The 25,676-nt window shown below is 43.2% G+C and overlaps 1 protein-coding gene across 2 annotated transcripts; it reads left to right on the top strand.

Moving 5' to 3' along the window:
* The first annotated feature begins 4,975 nt into the window (after positions 1–4,975).
* CSRP3 (cysteine and glycine rich protein 3) lies at positions 4,976–25,368 on the top strand. 2 transcript variants are annotated; one of them, XM_032240964.1, is made up of 6 exons: positions 4,976–5,084; positions 15,520–15,659; positions 19,628–19,796; positions 21,426–21,558; positions 22,708–22,801; positions 25,025–25,368. In XM_032240964.1, the coding sequence occupies exons 2-6, from the start codon at positions 15,548–15,550 to the stop codon at positions 25,099–25,101; spliced, it is 585 nt and encodes a 194-aa protein (XP_032096855.1). In that variant the 5' UTR covers positions 4,976–5,084; positions 15,520–15,547; the 3' UTR covers positions 25,102–25,368. The 2 variants fall into 2 exon arrangements, with proteins under 2 accessions (XP_032096855.1, XP_032096856.1); XM_032240965.1 differs by lacking the exon at positions 19,628–19,796.
* Positions 25,369–25,676: the final 308 nt, after the last annotated feature.

Genomic DNA, 25,676 nt, shown 5'->3' with positions numbered 1-25,676 from the left:
TCATTCACACAATGGGAAGAATAATGATGCCTTCTTGACAACATTATTGTGAGGATTAAATAAATCACTGTTTCTAATTGAGCTCTCTTTTTCTGATTTGGGGCATAAAGGTAGTGTTTTAAGGCATGTGCTTTCAGGTCACCCTCACTGCCCTGCTTCACACTCTTGTCTGGTCTCCTTCATGGCCTCTGTTTCTCAATGGTTCACTCATTTATAGTAATTCTGGGAACAATGAGGCAGAAACAGCAGGTTCCAGTCCCAGCACCATCAATTCACTTGCCATTGAGTGGATGTTCAGCTCATACTGATTGAGCACCCTGCTGTGTGCCCAACATGGGCTTAATGTCATCTAAGCCTCATAGCATCTCAAAAGGGATTTAGGAATGTCTTCGCTTTTCAGACGCAGAAGATCTAGAGCAGTGCTGTGCAAGAGACCTTTCTGAAGTGATGGAAGCATTCTATAGCTATGCCATTCACGGTGGAGGCACTAGCCACATGTGGCTGTTAAGCACTTAAAATGTGGCTTCTGTGACTAAGAAACTGACTTTTACATTCTACTTATCTTTAAATAATTTCAACTTAAACTATCTCGTGTGGTTATGGCTACCGAGCTGGACAGCACAGTGCTGGAGAATGCCGACAGACCATAGAACTCCGGAAACTGACAAGAAAATAAATTAGAGAGAACACTGAAAACAACACCATTTTTAAAAAAAAGTGTCCATTAACAAGTGAGAAACTTTGAAGAATTCCAGAGAGAAAGCAGGAAGCTGTGGATTAACAGAGCGAGAAGGCCTGGCCACAGGCAGTACAGCAGCATGTGGCGAGGCGGGAGCTGTCCTGGGGCATCCCAAACTTGGAATCAGAGGATGTGCAGAGTGGGAGGCACCCTGGGCTAACACAAGGATGATGGGTAAGAAGATGGGTTCAGGTCTAGGAGCCTCCCTCACTCTTCAGTGTGGCTCCACACTAAGGAGCCAGAAATCCCAGGGGAACTCCCCATAGAACCAATGACCTCCAGAGGGCCTGGGAGAGCCCACACCCAGTAGACACACTGCCACTGCACACACCTGGCACCTGGTAGCAGGCTCCACCCGTCTTCCAGTCCCTGCGGGAAAGCTCCCTTAATCAGAGGTGGTATCCACCAAGAGGAAAACAGGAATTCTCAAGTGACATGGTAAACATATAACAGAAAATCCCAAATATAGTTGAAACACTAGCACAATGAAGGTGAAACACCAAGCTCAACACACAAAAGAACAAATATCTAAGAAACTAGAATTAATAGAGCAAACAAAGACTTCCCCTAGGTTCGTATAATGAATATCCTCAGAGAGATGCAAGATGATATGTCACTCATAAAGAAAGGATGGGCTATATGAAAAAACTAGATATCTTAAAAATTATAAATGTAATTACTTTAAAAATCAGTAGATGAGCTGAGTAGAATGTATGTGGAGGAAATGCAAATTAGTTCCATGTAAGATTGAGCTAAGGAATTCTCCTTGAATAAACATAAAAGGACAAAGAAATTCTAACTTCTAATGAGAGTTTCAGCAAGAGGAAACAGATTAAATAGAGGGAGGAATTAATGAGAGAAATAATAAAAGGAAATTTCCTAAAGCTGAAAAAAACGTGAGTTTTCAAGTTTAACTCATCCACTATATTTCAAGCAAAATAAAATTTAAAAGGCCCTAACTCAGAAAACTGTCATAAAATTCAAGAGAAGATCCTAAAAGTTTCTAGAGGAAACAAGACAATAATGGAGCATGAATATGACCAGCACCAGAACTGTCATGTACGTTACTAAAAATAATTGGAAAAAATGTTTCAAAGGTCTGACTCAAAATTATTTTGAATAGAGATTCCTACATTTAATCAAACTAGCATTCAGGTGAAAGCAAAATGATGACTGTTGGGGCGGAATTGTGTCCCTCCAAAACTCTTATGTTGAAGTCCTAACTCCCAGTAGCTCAGAACGGGACTGTATTTGGAGGTAGTGTTCTTAAAGAGGTAGTTAGTTAAAATGAGATCTTATGGGTGGGTCCTAATCCAATATGACTGATGTCCTCAGAAGAGAAAATTATGACACAGACACACAGGGAAGACCACGTGCAGACAGAGGGAGAAAAGACGCATCTACGTTCAGAAGAAACCAACCCTGCCAACACCTTGGTCTTGAAATTCCAGACTCCAGAGTTGTGCGAAAAAAAGTTTCTGTGGTTTAAACCAGCCTGTCTCTGGCATTTGTTACATTATGTGATAATTCAGTAAGTTTACAGCAGACTGTCTCAATGAATTCATCAAGAATGATTTACCTCACACACACATGCACACACACAGAATTAAAAATGTAAGATACGAAAAGTAAACAAGAAACAGTAATTTGGAGGCTGAGGCAGGTGGATCACCTGAGGTCAGGAGTTTGAGACCAGCCTGGTCAACATGGCGAAACCCTGTTTCTACTAGAAATATAAAAATTAGACGGGTGTGATGATGGGCACCTGCAATTCCAGCTACTCGGGAGGCTGAGGCAGGAGAATTGCTTGAACTCGGGAGACAGAGATTGCAGTGAGCCAAAATCACATCATTGCACTCCAGCCTGGGTGATAAAAGCGAAACTCAGCCTCAAAAAGAAAAAAAAAAGAAAAAGAAAAAAAAGAAACAGTAATTGAGTGAAGAAAGCACTAAAATTTATCACAGGTTTAAATAAGTACTAATGCATAATGAACAAAACTAATTACAATCCAAAACTAAAACTACACATCATATTGTGGGCAGGTGTGTAAAGGCAAGTTCTGAGTGTGCAGAGGGCAAGGCATGATGGTGAAAGTGCACCGTTCACTTCAAGCAAGGAAGCTCCTTTTTTTTTAATGCTTAATTGTAACTTTCTTTTTCTTCTTCTTCTTAAAAAAAACAGGATACATGTGCAAAATGTGCAGGTTTGTTACATAGATGTACATATGCCATGGTGGTCTGCTGCACCTACTGACCCATTCTCTAAGTTCCTCCCCTCAGCCCCCACCCTGCAACAGACAGACCCTGGTGTATGTTGTTCCCCTCTCTGTGTCCATGTGTTCTCATTTTTCAACTCCCACTTATAAGCGAAAGCTCCTCTTTTATCTGCTTTATATGCTGATGTTCCTCTTAAGATTATCTACAGAAAAAAGTATTCTGATGCAAACACACATACACACACACAAATTTAAAAGCTACTATTGGTTGGCCAGGTACAATGGCTCAAGCCTGTAATCTCAGCACTTTGGGAGGTCAAGGTGGGCAGATCAGTTGATCCCAAAGTTCAAGACCAGCCTGGGCAAAATGGTGAAACCACATCTCTACAAAAAAATTAGCCAGGCGTGGTGGGTGGCATGTACCTATAGTCTCAGCTACTCAGGAGGCTGAGATGGGAGGATTGCTTGAGCCCAGGAGGCTGAGGCTGCAGTGAGCTGTGATCATGCCACTGCACTCCAGCTTAGGTGGCAGAACAAGATCCTTTCTCTAAATAAACAAGCAAATAAATAAAAGTGACAATCCTAGATGATTTCTAAAGTCCTTTCTAGCTTTCAACATTCTAAGATCCTCATGATTGCCTCATTTCTACGATGAAGATGCCATTCAGTGAAAACACAGATCAAGGATATCTCATAGGAGACTATGCCATGGCTGTCTTTGTGGCATTGCCACAATCTCCTTGACAGTGAAATATTTCATCATCCAACCAATTGCTTTGTGGGCAGGTAACCGAAGAGGTAGTATCTGATGTGAGGGCTGGATCATAAACCTCCTGGTTGGGTTCCACATGTACCTTACCTCAAAATCCGGGTCAACATGAGTGGAAGTTGCTTGGTGCCTCCGTTTTCTCATCTATAACATGAAGAATTGGTCTTCACATCTCTAAACCTCTTGTCAGCTTTTAAATGCTGTAATTTATATCAGTCCATGGTGCTTGATCAAATCTAAATTGTGTGAATTCCAGGTAAAGAGAAGTTAGGCCTCCAAAGGAAATACGAATCTTGGCAAGGCGTGGTGGTTCATGTCTGTAATCCCAGAACTTTGGGAAGTCAAGGTAGGTAGATCACCTGAGATCAGGAGTTCCAGACCAGCCTGACCAATATGGGGAAACCCCGTCTCTACTAAAAATACAAAATTAGCCAGAAGTAGTGGCAGGTGCCTGTAGTCCCAGCTACTCAGGAGGCTGCGACGGGAAAACTGCTTGAAGCCGGAAGGCGGAGGTTGCAGTGAGCCGAGATCGTGCCACTGCACTCAGCCTGGGTGAAAGAGTGAGACTAATTAAAAAAAAAAAAAAAAAAAAAAAAATTGAAAGAAATAAAATATGACTCTACAGAGACTTAAAAAGACTTCTTATAAATATAATGTGATGTGATAACTATGCATTGCTGTGTCAAATTCTTAAGTAGAAAAAGATAATGACAAAGTAACTCAAAACTCTTTAGAGAAAACTTTGTTTCCTAGGACAGATGGAGTGACAGGTCTCAAGTGATGTGCTGACCTTTTTTTCCCCAAGCTTCTTTGAAGAGGTTATCTAAGTATCGTTTCAGACACCCATCACTCTTATTTTTAGCTCTGAGTTCTCTTCACGAGTGTGGTGACCTGTGGCTTAGAGCTCCAGAGACTCCCAGATATGGCACATGATTCATCTGCAGGTACCTTGCATTGATTTCCAGGAAGGTCGGTGGGCTGGAGGCCTGGAGAAATGATTTTTGATGTTAAACCCTTTGCTTTTGTTCCTGTTCCAACCACTTGATCAGATATGACATACTTCATAAATTGATCCCTTGGTGCCATAAGAAATTGGCAATGAAAATAGAACCCAAGTGATATTGTGCTCCAAGAGGTTCATAGCCGGCTGCAGGGTGGGGGGAGACAAAACTCAGGGCTTTGGTCACAGGCTATTTTCAGCCTCTGATAGCAGTTGTGTTACTAACGTCTCATTCACCCTCTCCCTCGGCCTCCCTCCTGCCCTTCCCCCAGCAGGCCAAGGTTGGTGACAGCCTTCATATATTTAAAGAGGACAAGAGCCCCTCGGACTCAGTTGAGCTGAACAGAGACCACACAGGCAGGTGAGTGGAGTAAGATAGACATTTGGGCTGGAGGTGGGTTGGTTCTGTGGCTGGTTTGGACTATAAAGGGTTCCATAGAGTAAGGGCACACTTTACGTCCCAAGTGCCAGCCCCCTCTCTGGTTCTATGGAAGGAGGCTCAAGTTGTACTTGACTCTGGTATGGATCTAGCGGGTGTTAAAAAAATTCCTGCAAGGATGATTAATATTTGGGGGCTTAAGGCACCTCATAGGCAGAGAAATGAGTGAGGGATTCTTTTCATTATAAAACTACTTATGTGGTGGAATTACGTTTCCTGCTGTCTTAGTTGGAACAACTGGAAAGCAATAGGAAATAAAGTCTACTGATTTTCTAGTTCTACAAGCACCATATAATTGGTGGATGACAGACTTTGAGAAGGTTCCTGCCCTCAGGCACTTGGCCTCTTCTTCTGCAAGGATCAATATAAATTGGTGACATTTTTCCAAACTGTAAAGTCCTGCGCAGATACAAAGCGATAAGCGATTATACTAGATGCAATATACAAGACAGCTTTCCCATGCTCAAATTACGTGGAATTGTGTTATTCAAAATGTCATGGTGAATTACTGAGATTTTAGGCTTGTTGATTTTAAATTGATTTTTGTATCCTAAAGATGTTCAGCAACAGGCTTGCTTTGAATCATTTGAAATTAATCAAAACTGGACCCCAAAAAGGCATTGCTACATTGAAATATATTAAAAGCTCTATTAAATGGGAGGATAATTCAGTCAGTGGTTAGGATTCCCAGTGTTTCCTCTAGGTTTTAGTCAAGGACTTTCAAAAATATCCCAGTGAATGACAGGCATGGGTGTGATTGAGAATAAGAAGTGGTTTTAAGCAATGATCTGAGTGGAAATGCTGCTGAAAGATCCAAGCTGCTGCCTCTAATTTCTGCCCTGTTCCTGAGCCAAGCCAGTGACTCCTTCAAGAAGGAGGAGTTGAGTTACTGGTCTAAGGAAACTTGACTCTCTGCAATACAATTCAATGTGATTTAATAAGCATGTATGGACCATCTCCTATGTTAGGGCTGGAGGGAGGTAGAGGCAGCTCTACACAGGGAAGGGTGGACTTAAACAGCAAGAAGCGTGGGGAATTGGGGATAGCCTGTGTCCTCAGTTTACTTCTGGGATTGAATCTCAATGCTGGGTACAGCCAATTCATCACAATGCATGTAGAACTGTTTTATGACCCAGAAAATGTGAGGGAGTCTTCTGATTTGGCTTTTGTTCCTTTCTGAACAACTCAGTCGTTTGTGGTCAGTGGCAATGAGCCCAGGCTATTGGGCAGTAGGTGTAGCTGAGTCCCAGGGCTTGGTGTCCTCCCTGGGGTTCAGGCAGACAGGTGCTCTGCCACTCAGACACACAAGCCATCCATCAGAGATAGGAGATGCAGGGCAGGGGGCAGGGGAGAGGGGGAGGGAAGGAGAGAAGGAGGGAATGAGAGAAGGTGGGGAGGAAGGGAGGAGGAAAGGAAGAGGGAGCCACAGCAGCATTCAGCTGGCAAATGGCTAAAATCCCCTTGGAAGAAGTGGAGACAGAATCCTGTTAGAATACAAACTCAGAAATCCTGGGAACTTCAAGAAGAAAGTAAAGATAATCCGGTTATAAGCTAGTTCAAATTATAGCTCTGAATATCACTTAACTTTTCTGAGTTTCCATTTTCTGAACAATAAAATTAAGGGAAAGCCACCTCTCTCAAAGGGATCTGTGAGAATTGAATGAGGTAAAGTATAGGAAAGTACTTTTGTAAAGTTTAATATAACTGTACAAATGTGTGAGGCCGTTGAGAAAAGGCATACAGCCAAACCCGATGGGTTTTGGAGGATTTCCTGCTAAGTACAAGCGTGCTGATAAAAGTCCAGAGGTCAGAGTGGGTAACAAGCTGACCAGGAGTTAGAAGATAATTAATTTCTTTTACAAGAGGAAAGACACAGGGCTAGGAATATAATACACAGGAAATACAAGTCCTGAGGCAGGCAGATTTCCAGTTACAAGTGTGCCGTTCAGACATCTGGGAATAAATACTGTATTGAGGGTCAGGCTTCATGGTCAAAGAGAAATGTGATGCCTGCAAATGTGAAAAACTGCCGTGACTCATCCCAGTGAAGAAAGGCAGAAAGGGAGACAGTAACGGTCTTAAAAGGCATGGAGGATGGAGCCTTTTCTGAGCTCTACTGTGGGAAAGGGTTGATCATGATTTGATGGTTGTTTACAGCCCTGGGCAGGCATGGAGTAAGTACTAGCTTATTTAAGGGTCACAAAAAGTCCTGCAAAACTCATTTTTCAGAGGAAGAAACTAAAGTTCAAGAAAGCGTAGGAATTGCCCAGCATCACAAGGCCGAGAAAGCAGCAGAGCCAGCAGGTAAACTGGGATATGAGGTGATCTTTAAAAATAAATTGTGGAGGTCAAAATAGAACAAAGAGTGAGTTTTGGGGAGTAAAAGTTGGCCATGTTTCAGATATAATTTCAGAAAAGTTGTAAGCTGCCCATGTTCTACAGCCTTCATTTAATGTATGTCTACCACGTCTGAGTTAGGCAGGTGTTGAACAATGAGAACAAGTGGACTCACAGAGAGGAGAATCACACATTGCGGGGGTCTAGGGGAGGGACAGCGGGGGGTGGGGAGGGTGGGGAGGAATAACATGGGGAGAAATGCCAGATATAGTATGCACCTATGCAACAACCCTGCATGACCTGCACATGTACCCCAGAACCTAAAGTAAAATTTAAAAAAAAATTTTTAATTAAAAATTAAAAAATAAATAAAATATTTATAAAGATATTGTTCAAATTGAAGGGCAAAGGCCAGGTTCAGCAATTTTCAAACTGTATGTACATTTAATAAAATCACTACTAATAAAAAATTATATTAAAAAAAAAAGCGGGGTGAGAGCCAAAACTCGGGTTTGTTTCCATGCTGGCAATGAGCAACCTGTGCTTCCTGGGCTCCGTGAAAGGGCCTCTGGCTGAAGGACATCATATATCTGGGTTCAGAAGCTCAGTAGGAAGCAGCCACTGACCCTGAATGTCCTATACCGAGGACTGAAGGGCACGGGCTCCCCTGGGCCACAGGGCCCCTGCCTGGGCATGCTGCCTCCAGCCCAATCCAACAACCCAAGGGGCCAATTCTCACCCTGAACTGGGCATGCCTGTCCTGAGACATGACATACTCTGGAGGCTGAAAAAGCTGATTCACAGAATGAACCAGAAGGGCCATGGAGAACAGGCAGGGAGTGAGTTGTTTGTTCTAAAAGAACAGACTTGGAAACTAGAGAGAAAGTCATAGCGACAATAATAGTCATGATGCCAGTAACTACTTATTCAATTCCTGCTACGTGTTAAGTCATTCTGTACAGTGTCTTAGATAGTACTATCTGCTTTAACCTGAAAACAACCTTCCCAGACAAGCCTTCTCATACTGTCTTTACACGAGGATACATACTGAGTACGCTGGGTCAGAGAATTTGAGCAACTTGCCCAAGGCTCAACAGTTAGTGTTTCTGAATTAAGCCTGGTTCTTCCAAAGCCCATGCTTTTTCAATATGGCTATGTCATCTTTCTTACCCAAATTAAGAGCAAATAAAGGACAGGGTTTGAGAGGGCACATCATTGGGTAGCTTTCTTCAACGTGAGGCTTCAATCACTTTTGAGATCCTTAAATCTGTCTCAGGGTTTGAAGGACCCTTGAAGAGGCTTCAGTGTATAGCAGCCACTTGTATGTCCGTCCCCATCAGTAATGTGGGAGAAAATCAATAGTGTGGGAGAACTCTGCAGTTCCTTTCCATGTTGAACAGCAGTACTCAGAAAGTCCTTTATTTCAGTGAATGAATTCAGTTTCTCTGTTAGTCCCACCCATGAGCACTCTCCGTGTCCCATGGAGAGATAATGGATCGGTCACATCTCAATGCCCATCAGCTGTGAAGTCTGGGTAGTAGGGGTGTTGACCCTTGTCCTCTCTCCAGTGTTATAAACAGGAGCATGAGATTCAGAACCAGCTTAACTGGGGGTTGAATGGCAGCTCTTCTACTTACTGGCTGTGTGACCTTGGAAAAGATATTTAAGCTCTCTGTTCAGTTTACGTATCCACAAAAATGAAACTAAAATTTGCTCTGCACAGCTGTTGTAAGTATCAAACATAATATACATAAAGCCACTGACAAATAGTAAATGATAAATAGTAACTAATATTAATATAAGAACACAGCTTTGGAGTCAGAGAAACATAAGTTCCAATCTACTCATGTGACACATATCAGTCCCATGAACTTGGACTAATGTCATTTCCCAAAGCCTCCATTTCCTCATCTGTAAAGTAAATGTAATAATAGTGCCTACCTTGATGGGTTGTTGTGAAGATTAAATGATATCCAAGGGCAGTGCTCCAGGCATGTTAGCTTCAATAATAAAATTAGAAATGACTATTATTATCACTTAGATTCCAGATATATGTTCCTATAATCCCAAATCTTTGCTTCAGCCAGTGTAGACAATTTAACTCACTGTTTGGAATCAGGCATCTAGTAGGATGACCAACTGGGTCAGCACTGAGCTGAAAATGGTGGCATTGTGGCACTGTGGCTTGAGGTCTCTGCCCAAAGTCATGGCCTAAAGTTCCCTCCTGGGTGCTCATTTTATGTACCCACCACTTTTGCCCTAACTCATCATTGTTCAGTTTTATAGTTGGTAGAGAAGGAAGGAAGGAAGGAAGGAAGGAAGGAAGGAAGGAAGGAAGGAAGGAAGGAAGCAGAGAGAGAGAGAGAGAAGAAGGGAGGGAGGGAAATGAAAAAGGAAGGAAAGAAGGAAAGGAAGGGAGGGAGGGAGGGAGGGAGGAAGGAAGGAGGGAAAGAAGAGAGGGAGGGAGGAAAGAAAAGGAGGGAGGGAGGGAAGGAAGGAAGGAAAGAAGGAAGGAAGAAAGGGAGGGAGGGAGGAAGAGAGGGAGGGAGGGAGGAAGGGCAGGGAAGGGAGAAGTAGTTGGATTAGGGAGAATGTGCCCAAGATACACAGTTTGGTTATTCTCTTGAAAATTCAGATTGCTAAATGACGACTTAAAGTTGTGGCAGAACTAATTGGCTCTTACATTTCATACTACTGTACAACTTACAGAATGATTTGACAGTACTTGAACGGTAGGATCCTCCCAGCAATAATGAAATAAAAGGGACTGCTGCCCCCATTCTAACGAAGACAATGAAGTTCAGAAAGATTGAATGGTTTTTTCCCAGATCACACAGCTTCGAAGAGGCAAAATGGAACTAGACCTCCAGCCTCTGGCATCTGATCCAGTGCTTTTCCCACTGCCCTGCTGAAGCACATTGCCAGTATAATCTCTTCTGTGGTATTGGTTAAATCTTAGTTTAAAAGTGGGCACAGGGTAGTCTCTCACTGGGATCTAAGTATCCAAATCTGGAGTCCGACCTCTTCCAAGTTGATGTCACAGGGCTGTCCATCCTATCTCATCCTTAAAAGTTCCAGGCTGTCTCCCATTTTAATCTTGACCCACGATTTGTCTGTGACAACACAGCCATCTTTGGGACTGGCCCAGAAAGTAGTACCAGGTGGTGTGATGGAGATTGTGACCCAGGTGACAAACAGGGCTCAATGACGGGCAAGCCTATAATTGGTATCCCACCTTCCATGACCCTTGCCAGTACCAGGCAACGCTGATAAACAAATGGCCCATCCCTTGGTACCATGCCACGCTAAACTCACATTCCAGGCCTGTCTAGGGGAGTGTTGGGACACAAGAATTCCAAAGCAATGTGGGAAGCTGAAAAGGTTATGTTTGTAAGCCAAGACCTAACTGGGATTTCAAATCATAGCTCCTTAATTAGCACATTGGTGCCATTTGAGTAATCTAAAGTAAAGTGGGCAAAAATAACTTCTCAATACTGCTTTAAATTCCATCATATTTCCATGACCTTGACAATGGTCCTGTCTAGGAGATACTATTATCAACATTTTTTTTTACCCAAGTTCAAGGTTGAGGATGCTTTTTTTTTTTTTTTTTTTTTTTTTTTTGAGACGGAGTCTCACTTTGTCACCAGGCTGGAGTGCAGTGGCACAATCTTGGCTCACTGCAACCTCCGCCTCCTGGGTTCAAGGGATTCTCTTGCCTCAACCTCCCGAACAGCTGGGACTATAGGCAAGCGCCACCATGCCCAGCTAATTTTTGTATTTTTAGTAGACATGGGGTTTCACCATGTTGGCCAGGATAGTCTTGACCTCTTGACCTCATGATCCACCCGCCTCGGCCTCCCCAAGTGCTTAGATTACAGGCATGAGCCACCGTGCCCGGCCTGGATTAAGGATGCTTTAAAATACCCTCTGCTTTTTGGCCTGTGAGATATCCTCTGTTTACCTCCATGGTTACATTCCCATCTTCAGAAATGGAACTGAGTGTCATTAATAGAATGCTTATGGATTTCTATTTTAAGTTTCAAGTCCTGATGATATATGTATGTCAGATGTTTATGACCACTTAAAAACAACCAGTGCTAGGATACATTAGCTTGTGAAGGAGGTATTATCTGTAATCTTATTCTCATTTTGAAAAGTATGCCTAGGCAATGAATGCACGCACACACACACACACACACGTGCGCACACACACGCACAGTTATATATATTTTATCCCACAAGAGGTATCTCTGTCTCCTATTAACTTGCAAGACATGCCAATGAAATCCTCACTGCAGATTTGAAATGAGAATTTTGACCTAGGGTTGTTTTCATTGAACATTTCTATAACATTAATTTTTAAAGTGTCACTGTTATGTTCCTGGATGAAATTTATTACATTTCTCCTCTATTTTATATCATGCTGAAACTCAGGATCAAAATGAACATGAGCAAAATTATGTGAGTCTATTCTTTTCTAGAAAATGTATCATCTGTAATGAGAGAAGAATGGATTGTAGAAAAAGAAGTTAGCTGAGAAAATACCCCTACATGTTTACTTTTTAAATATACCTGTATTATAAATGAGAAGATCAGGCAATCTTAAAAATCTATTCCAGCCCTAAAAGTCTGTAGTTTAAATGGAGTCCAAAATAAACAAATGTGGGCTCTTTAGAGCATATTTAGGCCTTTCTGCTTGCTCTTTTCTCTGCCTGAAATGCCCTTCCCCCTTTTCTGTATCTGGTTAACTCCTATTCACTCTTCAAAACCCCATTTGAATGTGATTTCTTCTGTGACCCTCCAACAGTTCACTGACCTCATCCTCAGTCTAACTATGGGGAGCAGCTTGGTCATTTGAGTTTCCACAGCATGTCTCCCAAGTCTCTTCTCTGGTACAGAGCATTCTGATTCTTGCCTATCTTCCTCACTACAACATGGGCTTCTCAATGTCAGCGGTCACAAACTACTTAGTTTTCTAAGTTTTCCCCTTTTATTCACTGAGTACCTAGTCCAGTGCTTGACACATGATAGGCAGATAGTAAATGCAGGGTGAATGAATGAATGAACGAATAAATATGAGTTTAATTCTAAGTCTTTCCACTGAAAATCCACTACTCTTTCTAGTTTACTAAACAACCTGAACTACAGAAATTGAAAACTACATGCTTCCTTTTTTTTTTTTTTTTTTTTTTTGAGACGGAGTTTCGCTCTTGTTACCCAGGCTGGAGTGCAATGGCGCGATCTCGGCTCACCGCAACCTCCGCCTCCTGGGTTCTGGCAATTCTCCTGCCTCAGCCTCCTGAGTAGCTGGGATTACAGGCACACGCCACCATGTCCAGCTAATTTTTGTATTTTTAGTAGAGACAGGGTTTCACCATGTTGACCAGGATGGTCTTGAGCTCTTGACCTCGTGATCCACCCGCCTCGGCCTCCCAAAGTGCTGGGATTACAGGCGTGAGCCACCGCGCCCGGCCATGCTTCCATTTTTTAAGAAACTCTTATTTATTCATTTTAGAGGCAGGGCCTGGCTCTGTTACCTAGTCTGAAGTACAGTGGTGTGATCAGAGCTCACTGAAGCCTGAGCTCAGGAACTCCTGAGCTCAAGCCATTCTCCTGCCTCAACCTGAGTAGCTAGGACTGACTACAGGAGCATGATACCACACCAGGGTAATTTTTTTTTTTAGTAGAGACAGGGGTCTCACTATGTTGCCCAGGCTGGTCTCAACCTCCTGAGCTGAAGTGATCCTCCTTCCTGGGCCTCCCAAAGTGTTGGGGTTATAAGTGTGAGCCACCATGCCCAGTCCAATGTTTCCTTTTTTAAAGTTCTTTTCTAAAACTTTACTGAATTAGCAGAAGATACTGCTTTTATAAGAGGAAGGATAGGATGTTCCTGGCTAATCTCACAGTTTTTCTAAGCAGGAAGAGCTCTCTGGGGGAATATTTAGACAGAAACATTCCTTCTAGCACTAGTGTCAGGTTCAGTGGTCTGTTTGCTATTTACTTTCTGTTTCTTAGCAAAAAACTGTCTTTGTTCTGAGACTGTGAGATACAATCTGGACCAGTTGACACAGGAGGGTTTAGTATTAATCGTCAACTATTATAAGAAGGTGACTGGCTTCCCAGAGGGGAAAGTGAAGGTCAGAAGCAGCCACTCAGAATGGCTGGATAGTGCTCTGTGTCATGACACACCAGACTTCTCAGAAACTAGAGGATCCCAGTGAAAATTCAGCTCCCCTGGGCAGCTGAATTTCAGAAATTTCATTTAACACCAATGGCTTATTTTAGTTCTGCTTTGAGGAAACTGAAAACTTGGATTCATACTGAAAACATATGCAGATGAGAGAATTGTTATTATTTTATTTATTTATTTTGAGACAGAGTCTTGCTCTGTTGCCCAGGCTGGAGTGCTGTGGCACAATCTCGGCTCACTGCAACCTCTGCTTCCTGGGTTCAAAGAATTCTCTTGCTTCAGCTGCTTGAGTAGCTGGGATTACAGGCGTGCACCACCACACCCGGCTAACTTTTGTTTATGCTGCGCAGGGTGGGTCACACCTGTAATCCCAGCACTTTGGGAGGCTGAGGCGGGTGGATCACTTGAGGTCAAGAGTTCACGACCAGCCTGGCCAACGTGGCGAAACCCCGTCTCTACTAAAAATACAGAGGACAATTATTTTTCAAACTGGTTTTCTTTGGTTAATATCTCTTAAACGTAATTCTCTGGTGAGGAGACAATGACAGTCCTGAGGCTGTGGCCATCAGCAGCTCCTTGCTGCTGAATGTCTCCAAGGGTGCAGAAGGACACGTCAGCACCATGGTCTAGCTCCTACTGAACACTGCAAACTCTGTGAGACCTCCTGCACATCATGTCATTTGATTCTCTAAAGAACACTGAAGCAGCAAGGAAAACAATAACTGTATAGGTGGGAAAACAGGTATAAAAAGAAGCTGTATAATTCATCCTGATATGCACAGCAGGGGGAGGGGAGCTCAGAAAGCAGAAAGTAGGTTTCCAACTACTGACCTAGTGTAGTGCCTATATGTCTGATAGCCTAGGTGATGATATTCTTAAAAAGAAATTTATGGATATGAGGAATAACTCTGAATGGGAGATTTTACATATTATTAATATATATTTTTCTCAGCAAGATAAGAATTTGCTATCCAAAATGTAGCCCACTGCCAGTAGCATCAATATTGCCTGGAGTCTGTTAGAAATGCAGAATTTCCTGCATCTCCCCAGATTTACCAGACCAGAATCTACATTTAGCAAGGTTCAAGTTGATTTGAGAAGCTCTTAGCTAGACAAGTAGAAAAGATCAATTTCATAGATGATTCCCACTACTGATGGAATAATTTTTTAAACTTGAGATGGAAAAAAATAATAAAACAATATTTGTATATACTTTTTTTTTTTTTAGACAGTCTTGCTCTGTTGCCAGGTGCCAGGCTGGAGTGCAGTGGCACGATCTTGGCTCACTGCAACTTCCACCTCCCAGGTTCAAGCAATTCTCCTGCCTCAGCCCCCTGAGTAGCTGGGACTACAGGTGCACGCCATCATGCCCAGCTGATTTTTGTATTTTAGGAGAGACGGGCTTTCACTATGTTGGCCACAATGGTCTTGATCTCTTGACCTCATGATCCACCCACCTCGGCCTCCCAAAGTGCTGGGATTACAGGTGTGAGCCACCGCGCCAGGCCCTGTATATACTTTTATGTACATGAAATTAGCCTATTCATTCCTTCCAGAGCCCTGTAAAATACGCAGGAATAGATGTTACTGAAATTTAACAGGAGAAGAAACTGAATTCCCAAGTGGTAAAGTGATCACCCAAAGTCATCTAAGTGTCTGAGCTTATTCAATGACTAGCACACAGTAGCTATTTGCTAAATGAATGAGTAAATGAAACACTAAAAGAAAAATCGGGCTGGGTCCTTGTCTTCAGACCACTGCACTGTTAGAGATTGGTTCACTCCTAGAGCCATTTAAATGCAGGATATTTGCTTTGTGTCCTCTTAGACTTGACCTTGACCAGATAGTCTTCAAGATGCCAAACTGGGGTGGAGGCGCGAAATGTGGAGCCTGTGAAAAGACCGTCTACCACGCAGAAGAAATCCAGTGCAACGGAAGGAGTTTCCACAAGACATGTTTCCACTGCAGTGAGTTGGGCAGACACTCTGGGGGCCCCTCAGCATCTGGACAGCATCACAAAGTCCACATTTAATCACATAAACACTGTATGTCAGTGGTTCTCACAGTGTGGTTCCCGGGACCAGCAGCATCAGCATCACCTTAGAACTGGTTAGAAATTTAACTCTTGGGCCCCACCAAGAAAAGGATGGTACTCTCCTGAGCACCCTTGCTTCAACCACTTGCCCAGCTCAGAGGCCATTCATTTTCCTGTAGCTCAAAGTCAGAACAAACTGGCCTGCCACTGCTCTCTGCAGGGAAAACCTTGACCCCATGGTGACATTGACAACATGTGACTTGGCAGAGAAAGGAAGCCAGCACTTATCTGGAGCCAGGATGGATTTGGCTATCTGTGTTGCCCCTTCTGGTCAGCTGTGACTGAAGCCAGATGTGACTGGTCTTGCCTGAGAAAGAACCTATGTCAGGCAGTGGGGCAACACATGCCAACTCTGTATGTAAGAGTCAGAGAGGGAAGCATTTCAGGGCCTAGGCACCAGTAACTTCATGAAAGGAATCCTGACCATTACCCACCAGACACTGACTCACAAATGTCAAAAATAAGGGGAATCTTGAGACCTCATGGTTCTCTGGGAGTCTGGTGCTGCCTGACTCATGTGACTTTGGACAAGTCATTTCTCACGTCTAAGCCCAGGTCATGTGCATCTGTAGTAGAGCCTTGTACTTGCACCTCTACCTTCAGACTCCATGTCCAGTAGTCTTTGACATGACTGCATTCTACACTGTTTCCTGGCAGCTAGTCCGGTTTGAGAGAAAATTGGCCTTGGTTTTGAAATGGCTATTCATCTTCTCTGCTTCCCTCCAGGAGGTCTGGCTTAAGGGGTAGCTCTGCTGGATATTTGGCAAGCCCCCTCCATGATGAGTCCCCACTGCCATGCCAGCACATTCTCATGCTTCATCTGGTAGCTGCAAGGTATCCATGCAATTGTAAAGAACTCAAAGGGCTGGACTCCGTCTATTGGGAATTTTGTCCAAAGATAGCCAGTGTTCTTTAAAAAAATAGCAGGAATATTAGAATGAATACTAGAATTAGAGTAAAAGGGACTTGTGTTTGAGTCTGGGTTCTGCCATGTGCTAACTGAGATTTGGGGCAGGTCATTTCACCATGGGGAGCCTCAATTTCTCCATTTATAAAATGAAGATGGTTATACCTACTGCACAGGTTGCTACAAGGAGAAAACTGGGGGTCTCGATCTGGAAATCCAGCCTTCTGGGCCTGTAGTCCCCTTCGACCAACTTTGGTAACTGAGTGGGAGCAGGGAGGTGTAGGGAAGCTTTCCATAGTAGGAGTGTCTTGTCTTTCCAGCTAGCAGGAAGATGCCCTGTTCAAAGAGCAATTGTGGAAGAAATTTGAGCATTTTTTGGTATCTTCCTTTTAACTCTTTGATATGTCCTGAGAGTTCGTTGATGGGATGAGGATCTGAGCAGCATACGTTTCAGGAATGATGGATATTAGAACCTCAGAGAGGGGCATGCTTTTCTATATTAGTACCACAAGATAATCACCTGCCCACAGGCAACTCTGTAGCTGCTGAAAATAGCATTCAGAGACACAGGGTCTACCTTACAGTGTGCCCAGGCCAGTGTTCTCCTGACTTCTAGATAAATCTGCATAATTAAATCTCTAGACTAATTATGAAATCTAGAAAGTACGTTTGCTGTCCAAAAGAAATAAATATAATGCAAGCAACATATCTAAATTTAGATGTTCTAGTAACCATAGTTTAAAAATGATACAAATAAACAGATGAAATTAATTTTTAAACATTTAATTTAACCCGATTGTATCCAAAACATTATGATTTCAATATACAAATGATCAGTGAGATATTTTACGTGATTTTTGTGTTTGTGCTGTTTGAAATCTGATGTGCATTTCGTGCTTATAGCACAGCATATGGCTGTGGCTATAGCACTGGACAGCACAGTTCTCCTTTGTGCACAAAAGCTCATCAGAAGCCAGGGAGTGGCTACAGAACTGGCCAGAGCACAATAGGGTATAGGCAGTCTTGGAATGATGGGAATGAGCACTGTACTGGGAGTCAAAACAGTTGAGGTAAGCTGTGGCTCTGCAACTTAGTATTCTATAACTGTGAACAAGTCACTGATTTACACTGACCTGTTCATGCATTCATTCATTCACCCACTCAACAAATGTTTACAGAGGACTAACTCTGGCCCAGGCCTTGCTAAATACTAGGACTATTAAGACAAAACATCCTTGCCTTCAAGGAACTCAGAGTCTAGACTATCAGCAGATATGCAAGCAGTTGTTGTGGAGGTTGGTAACTGACAGTAACAAGAAGGTTGGAGACAAGTATATACCTTCTATGTCCCAATATAAGGCGGTCTCTCCCCAAATTCATCTTCATAAAAAAGTATGCCTTGTGTTTAAAGCTTTGTAAAGTCTCTCCTGCTATAAGACATTCTTCCAAATATTTTATTTACTGATTTAAATTTTTTTTTTTGGTATAGATGTTGACACCTACAATATTGACAGAATAGTCAAATAAACTCCCAGAATAAACTCCCTTGTCCCACACCCATCAGCCCCTGCCAAATCCTACCTCATCTACAACCTTATCTTCTTCCTCCACTCCCATATTCAATTACTTTTTTTTCAACTAGAAAATATCATTTGAGGAAGGCATATTGGCCTGAAATAACCTCATTCAATGCTGGATTGCTTATAGGGATCGTTTGATGGCACTGGTTCTTTTTTTTTTTTTTTAAGGCAAATACATTTAATGCACACATATTATATTCCTAGGGATATGATCTCACTATTATAAGCACTGAGTATCACTATAAACAATCTTTAAGAATCATTATTGCAAAGCAATGTAGCAAGTTGTTACATTGTGGAAATCCTGTATCTTTTTTTAAAAAAAATCTTCCCTAATGCTATGCTAATAGGTCCTTATTGTTGAGATGCAATTTCTAGGTGACAACCTCCTACTCAGGTATAAAACAGAGCTGCCTCTCAAAACTTGCAGACAGAAGTGAAGGTGAGCTGCTCAGAAAAGCTGAGTCAACTGCCCCCAGAAATGATTCTCGTGGTGAGGGAGATACTGATGTTGAAGATGCAAAGACAGAATTGGAGACAATTATTCCCTGAATTTATGTGAGATTAGAAAATGTAACCTTTCCAACTCAATATATTGTTGATTTATGTTACTAAATTAAATATTATAAGTAGATATTTGACATTTTATTTATATCTTTAGAAATTTCTTTTTAAGTTTGCAAAATAAATCTTTCTATAAATCCTCTCTTTGGAAAAATGAGGGCTTGATTGCCTTATATTTGGGGATACTTTACATTAGATAATATACAGTAACCAGGAGCCTTGAGCCAATAGAAGCCTTAGGTGTTAATAAGACAGGTCTACCCCTTCCCTACCTCTTCTGTTTCCAGAATTGGACCAAAACTAGCCTCAATGGCAATTGTCTGCTTGAGTATCACAATGTCCTTCAAAGGGCATGGTAAGTACAGAAAGTGCTCAATCCTGATTCTTATATGATTAAGAAAAAAATAAGTTTCTCTCCTGACTTAACCCACCCCCTGCCAACACACACACACACACACACTCTCTCTCTCTCTCTCTCTCTTCCCTGATGTCATTTGGGAAGACTCAGGGATGCAGTCCTTAGTAGGTCTGAGACTATACACTTCATTCTAATGCTGGCTTCCAACCTTTTCCAGCTGGGAACCATTGAACCCAATTTCCTCATCTGTGAGATCGGGACTGTCTTGGAGTGTACAACTCAGGACAGATGCTCTGGTCAGGAATCAACGTTGTGTTCTTGGCTTAGGCATCCCTAGTGCTGGGTCTCTGGCCCTGAGCATGGCATTGGCAATGCAAGGAAGGGGACAAGGATTTCAGTTCTAATCCCATGACCCTTCCTTTTCCTGGCAGTGGCCTGCAGGAAGGCTCTCGACAGCACAACAGTTGCGGCTCATGAGTCGGAGATCTACTGTAAGGTGTGCTACGGGCGCAGATACGGCCCCAAAGGGATCGGGTATGGACAAGGGGCTGGCTGTCTCAGCACGGACACGGGCGAGCATCTCGGCCTGCAGTTCCAACAGTGAGTTACTGCTCTGCTCCCCCTTGCTTGTTAAAGTCTCCAATTATCAGGACAGTTCATTTTGTTCCCATAGCAACGTTTTCTGGAAGTGCGAGAATGGACTCTATTGTTGACTTGCCAACAATAGCAATACTCAGTCTGACCAAGTTCGAACAATGTGTCATCTCTCCAAAGACTCTCTTTAAATTATCTGCCTTTCTAAAGGGCAATTACTTTTACACCATGGCTCTTGGTTTGCATGTCAAGAGAAAACCCAGAATGTACAGATGTTCCATTGTTTGACCTTTGCAAAACTGCATGGAGTCTCTTTTCTTCCCCTTTGAGACTTTCTGTGTAAATCACATAAATATGGCAGGGAAGCAATGGCCATTCTTTGTGTGCCTGTCACGAAAAGATTTCTTCCCTTGGATTATAAGAGGACTAATGTCCACATAGCAGGAAGAGTGTGTCTGCAGGGATGGGCTGTGCCTCAGAGTAAACAATCAATCATGATTGTTCTGGGGGTTCCCTGGCTGCCTGTTGCCAGTACAGTGCTAGAGTTCCTACCACATCATCCTAGGGAAGCTGGAATATCATTCTGGCCATCTCTATCCACCAGTCTTTTCCCCTGGATCATTTTCTTGAAAATCACACTGACCTCCAGCCCAAAACTGAGAAAAGTCCGATGGCCACTGGCCTGACTCTACTGTCTGGCCAGCTGGCCTCCAGGCTCATGAGGCTCTGCACTGGGACTGGCCAGAAAGGCCCAGCCCACCCAAGGAAGTGTCCCACAGAAGGCCTCCCCCAGGAAGCATTTAGGCCACCTGAGAAATCAGCTGATCCCTTCAAAAGAGAGTAAGCCATTGGAGAGCCTGGAAAAGTGGAGGAATATGTGGTTAGTCATCTTAGATAGACTTCTTTTTGTTATTTTTTCTTATTACTGAATCTAAGTAGGAGACTCTTGATAAGGAAGAAAAGGTGATGCCAACTGCATTCTCTGCCCTCACTAACTGAAGTTCACTTTTCAACATCAGGGCTTCCTACTGATGCTGCACAAAGAGTAACAAGGTCTGAAGACCTGGGATTTCATCCTAGTTCCATCAGTCATGAGCTGCCTTGCCTTGCGCAGTCATGCTCTGATCCTCACTCTCCTCCTACCAGCCCCGCCAACTTTACAGGGTTGTGGTACCGCTCAAGTGATATAATGTATAAGCAAACACCAAAAGATACAAACACATGAGAGGCTATTATTATGCCTCTATTTTGGACATTGTTCTCCTGAGACAGGTGACCCTTGGAGGCAGGATGACAGCCTGGCTTGTGATGAGGAATGCTTCAGCTCATGGACCGTGGTTCATCAGGAACCTAGAACATTTGCTAAGTGCTTCACAGCAAAAGGGAAAGCTCTAAACTCTTTTAAGCTAACATTTATTAGCCCTTACTACAAGCCAGGCGGGCATCATTCTAAGCGCTTTACATGTGTCACCATATGGCCCTCTCAACAATGCCGCGAGAAAGACATCATAATTATCCCCATTTTCAAGATGAGGAGTCCAAGGCTCAGAGAAGTGAGGTCGCTTACTCAAGGCCACACAGCTTTTGTACTGTTTGCCAAGGAAGACCTACGTTTCATTCGTCTATTTCCAACAGGTCCCCAAAGCCTGCACGCTCAGCCACCACCAGCAACCCTTCCAAGTTCACTGCCAAATTTGGAGAGTCCGAGAAGTGCCCTCGATGTGGCAAGTCAGTCTATGCTGCTGAGAAGGTCATGGGAGGTGGCAAGGTAAGACCTTCTGTATGAGCCAGACAGAACTTGCTCATCTCCACCAGACCATTTGGGAGCAATGAGAGAAAAATTGGGAACTGCAAGCAGCTGTCATTCTTGCTAGCTCTCAGAACCACTTTAGAAACCACGCATCCTCAGCCACTTCCCCTGGCCAGGGCTGCCATCTGCATTGTCCTTTGAAAGCTGGAACTGGTGCAGTTTGATGCAGCAAGCATTATTCTACTAGATGGCAGGCACTCAGCTAAAAGTTCTGGGATACAAAGCAAAGACCCCCCTACCCTCCAGTATCAACAATCCCCCCAAAAGATGTCAGCCCCAGAACCCCCCCAACCACTGCCTAACTCAGCCTATTGTTGCCATCACAACCAATGGATACAGCAGACACCTCACAGTAGTGAGAAACATCCTCACGAACATCCTGGCTCTCAGGAAAGTCATCAGATGTCTGAGACACTCATGCATATGTTCTCTGCAAGTTCCAGTTTCAGGCCCAAAGCCTGGGTACTCACCAAAGGAGTCAAACTCGAGGAAAGACAAAAATTCTGTTTATACCACATGGTAGAAGGAAGGGCCATGGAGAGCATCTAACTTCAAACACAAGGGCAGGCTCCACCCTAAGATGGCCAGTCAAAGACACAGGAGAAGCCCTGGGCTGTACCTGGTAGATACGCAGATGTACAGGAGGATGGAGATCTAGAACATCTAAATTATGCAACCCTGCCACTAGAATTACACAGAGGAGTTAAACAAGAGAGCTAAAACAAGGTTGAATTCCCTGGACAATTTCCTGATTTCTTTACTGTTTTCCTTCTTTATGTTCAACATAAAGCCCAAGTCCTTCTCTGACCAGTTCTTTCCTTGGATCTTTTTGGCCTGGGGAAGCTCTTTCCTGTTGAGTCTACTCTGAAGGAAAACATATGCAAGTCACCATGACAAATTCATTTACAGGCTTCCATTTACAGAAGTGCTGGCAAAGGCCATAGCATCTCATTTTCTCCAAACCCCTGGAGAAATTATGGGGGCCCATTAGGTAAGCAAATGGTTAAGACAGTGTCACTCCTCTGGATGCTGCTGGTCAGGGACTTGAAATGGAAACAGAATGTGTTGCCTGCCTCACTAAATATGCAACTCTTCTGTGCCCTTCAGCCTTGGCACAAGACCTGTTTCCGCTGTGCCATCTGTGGGAAGAGTCTGGAATCCACAAATGTCACTGATAAAGATGGAGAACTTTATTGCAAAGGTGAGTGATCCTGGAGACTTTCTTGAAATATGTTTTCCTAAAAGGGCCCTTGAGAGGGGAAATTATGTTCACACCTGGAGGTCTTCCCATGTCTCCCAGGAGGTATGGCTGCTCAGTCTGGGCAGTGTTGGGTTCCCAGGATAGGGAGCAAAACCACCTAAGGGGAGGGAATCTCCCCTCGACCCAGCTCTGGTCCTCTCCATCAGAGCACCTGGCAGAGACCAGATGCTTTCAGATGCTCAGTGGTTCAGAGAAGTGAGGAACAGGGGAGAGAGAGGAAGAGGAGGAAACAGCACCCTGCCTCTGGTCTTGGAAGAGGCCTCAGGCAGGGACAAGTAACAGCATATCCCCTTGCAAAAATTTAAACACCTTCTGTTCACCTGAGTGGCAGAGGGCGTGACTGGAGGAGGGTGAACTCAGTTCGGCCTCAATGGAGTTTATCACAACATATCTCTCTCCCTTCTCCCTACCCGCGCTGACAGTTCTGTTGCTCATGTTGTACATCACTTTAGTGATCATAGGGATGAATCTGGTTTACCCCCTGGTCATCGTGGCTCTGCTCCTCATGCCTCCATAATCCCTTGGTCTTGTGGAGAAATAGTAGAGGCTTAGCTCCTTCCTGACACTATCAAAGGAAGGGATGCATGAGGGCCAAGGCGATGTGTCCTTTACCCCTGAGCCTAGGCCTATTCTATTGCTTAGTGGAGCTTCATCACTTAATAATGGTGTCTCAAGAATCTCCAAAGGAGTATGTTGGAATGAAGTGAAAAGAGCGATGGTACGGGAGTTAAGAAGGAAGATTTTATAAATCAAAACTGTAGGTTGCTGTATTAGTCTGTTCTCATGCTGCTAATAAAGACATACTCAAGACTGGGTAATTTATAAAGAAAAAGAGGTTTAATGAACTCACAGTTTCACATGGCTGGGGAGGCCTCACAACCATGACAGAAGGCAAAGGAGAAGCAAAGTCACATCTTACATAGCAGCAGGCAAGAGAATGTGTGCCGGGAATCTGCCCTTTATAAACCATCAGATCTTGTGAGACTTATTGTCATGAGAACAGCACAGGAAAAACCCGCCCCCATGATTCAATTATCTCCCACTGGGTCCCTCCCACAACATGTGGGGATTATGGGAGCTACAATTCAAGATGAGATTTGGGTGGGGATACAGCCAAACCATATCAACTGCCAAAGCTTTTCCCGTGATGACACAGGATGGGAACTAGCCCACTATCTGGCAGATGGTTGCCATCTCCTGGCAGTAGAAAACGTAGGGGTCCTTAACATTCATAGCTCATAATATCCTAAAATATCACTGAAGTCAATAGGGAAATTAGCATGTAAATGAATAATTGCATTTCAAAGTGGAAAAAAAAAAGCTTTAGTAGAGAAACATTCACAATGTAGTCATCTAAAAAGAGGAAAGGAATCAACTTAGGGTGATGGGGAAGGCTTCTTACAAGACATGCTTCCCCTGGGGCTTGATGGGTGAATGTGGGTTTGGGAGGGAGCACTCCAGGAAGAGAGACCATCGATTATAAAGACACCCTAGCTGGGACATCATGGTTCATTCCAGGAACTTAAAGTGGTTCTGTGTGCCTGGAATGTAGGAAGGGAGGCAGAGGTGGGAGGCAACAGGGGACGAGGCTGGGCAGGCAATTCAGAGGTCACTGACTCAAATGAGAACATGTCTGCAAACACATTTAGTTAAGCGTCAAGAAATTTAACAATTTTTATTAGCAGATCTAAGGTAAGTATTGTTCAATTTATTTAAAAGTTAACTTATGTATAAATCTTTTTTTTTTTTTTTTTTTGAGATGGAGTCTTGCTCTGTCATCCAGGCTGGAGTGCAGTGGTGCAATCTTGGCTCACTGCAACCTCAGCCTCCCAGGCTCAAGCAATTCTCCTGCCTCAGCCCCACCATTAGCTGGGACTACAAGCACATGCCACCATGACCAGCTAATTTTCTGTATTTTTAGTAGAAACAGGATTTCTCTATGTTGGCCAGGCTAGTCTTGAACTTCCCACCTCAAGTGATCTGCCCACCTCGACCTCCCAAAGTGCTGGGATTACAGGCATGAACCGTGCCTTGCAAACTTATGCATAAATCGATCAAAAGGATGTCTCTAATAATTGAAAGGACTGTGCCCAGACAGAAGGCCCTGAAAACATGTTGCTAACCAATGCATTGTCTCTCCCTTTATCCTCTTCTCATTCACAGTTTGCTATGCCAAAAATTTTGGCCCCACGGGTATTGGGTTTGGAGGCCTTACACAACAAGTGGAAAAGAAAGAATGAAGAGGTTCACCATTTCTCAGATTTTTTTGCCAGCTCAAAGCATTTGCCAAGTAACCCTGCAGAGATGGATACCTTTCCCCAAACAGCCTCTCCTGTGTAGTTATACATTAGTTGTTTCTCTTCAGAAGTGATCATAGCCTTTACCCAATGTTAGAAGAGGCCTTTGGAAGAAAATTATTTAAAGTTTAATTTGTAACAAATGCTTTATTATTTATAATACTTGGAGTGGGAAGAGGCAATAAATAAATGTTTTAGTGCTATCTTGTATGGCTCTGGATCTTTTCTTTGAAATAGAATTGTGAAAAAACATAAAGCTAGTTCAAACATCGAGCTGCAGAGAATGTAATAAATTTGATGTCAACTGAGAAAGGAGCGAGAAGGAAGAAACAATGGGCAAAGGAAAGCAGTCTCTCAGAATCTGTCAGCTGAGTGTCTTTCCAGTTACTGGTAATGGAGAAGAAAACAGAGGTCTGGGAGAAAATAGAAAACATGATAGCAAAATCTAAAAGGAAAATCAAAACTAATACAATTGCTGAAGAGTCGATCCTTTTGTCCTATTGTGGGCTTTGTAATGT

Source organism: Sapajus apella, unplaced genomic scaffold (assembly GCF_009761245.1).
Source record: "Sapajus apella isolate SASKATOON/1434 unplaced genomic scaffold, GSC_monkey_1.0 scaffold47, whole genome shotgun sequence".
In the NCBI taxonomy this organism is placed as follows: domain Eukaryota; kingdom Metazoa; phylum Chordata; class Mammalia; order Primates; family Cebidae; genus Sapajus; species Sapajus apella.
The sequence above is the reverse complement of the archived record's forward strand: the minus strand, read 5'-3'. Positions and strand labels throughout refer to the sequence as shown.

What these genes read in the sequence shown, in the direction of transcription:
- CSRP3 (XM_032240964.1), top strand. Translation starts at nt 15,548, where the DNA reads ATGCCAAACTGGGGTGGAGGCGCGAAATGTGGAGCCTGTGAAAAGACC. An exon ending in CAAGACATGTTTCCACTGCA is followed by an intron (nt 15,660 to 19,627) that starts GTGAGTTGGGCA and finishes TTTTCCTGGCAG; the next exon opens with TGGCCTGCAGGAAGGCTCTC. An exon ending in AGGTCATGGGAGGTGGCAAG is followed by an intron (nt 21,559 to 22,707) that starts GTAAGACCTTCT and finishes TGTGCCCTTCAG; the next exon opens with CCTTGGCACAAGACCTGTTT.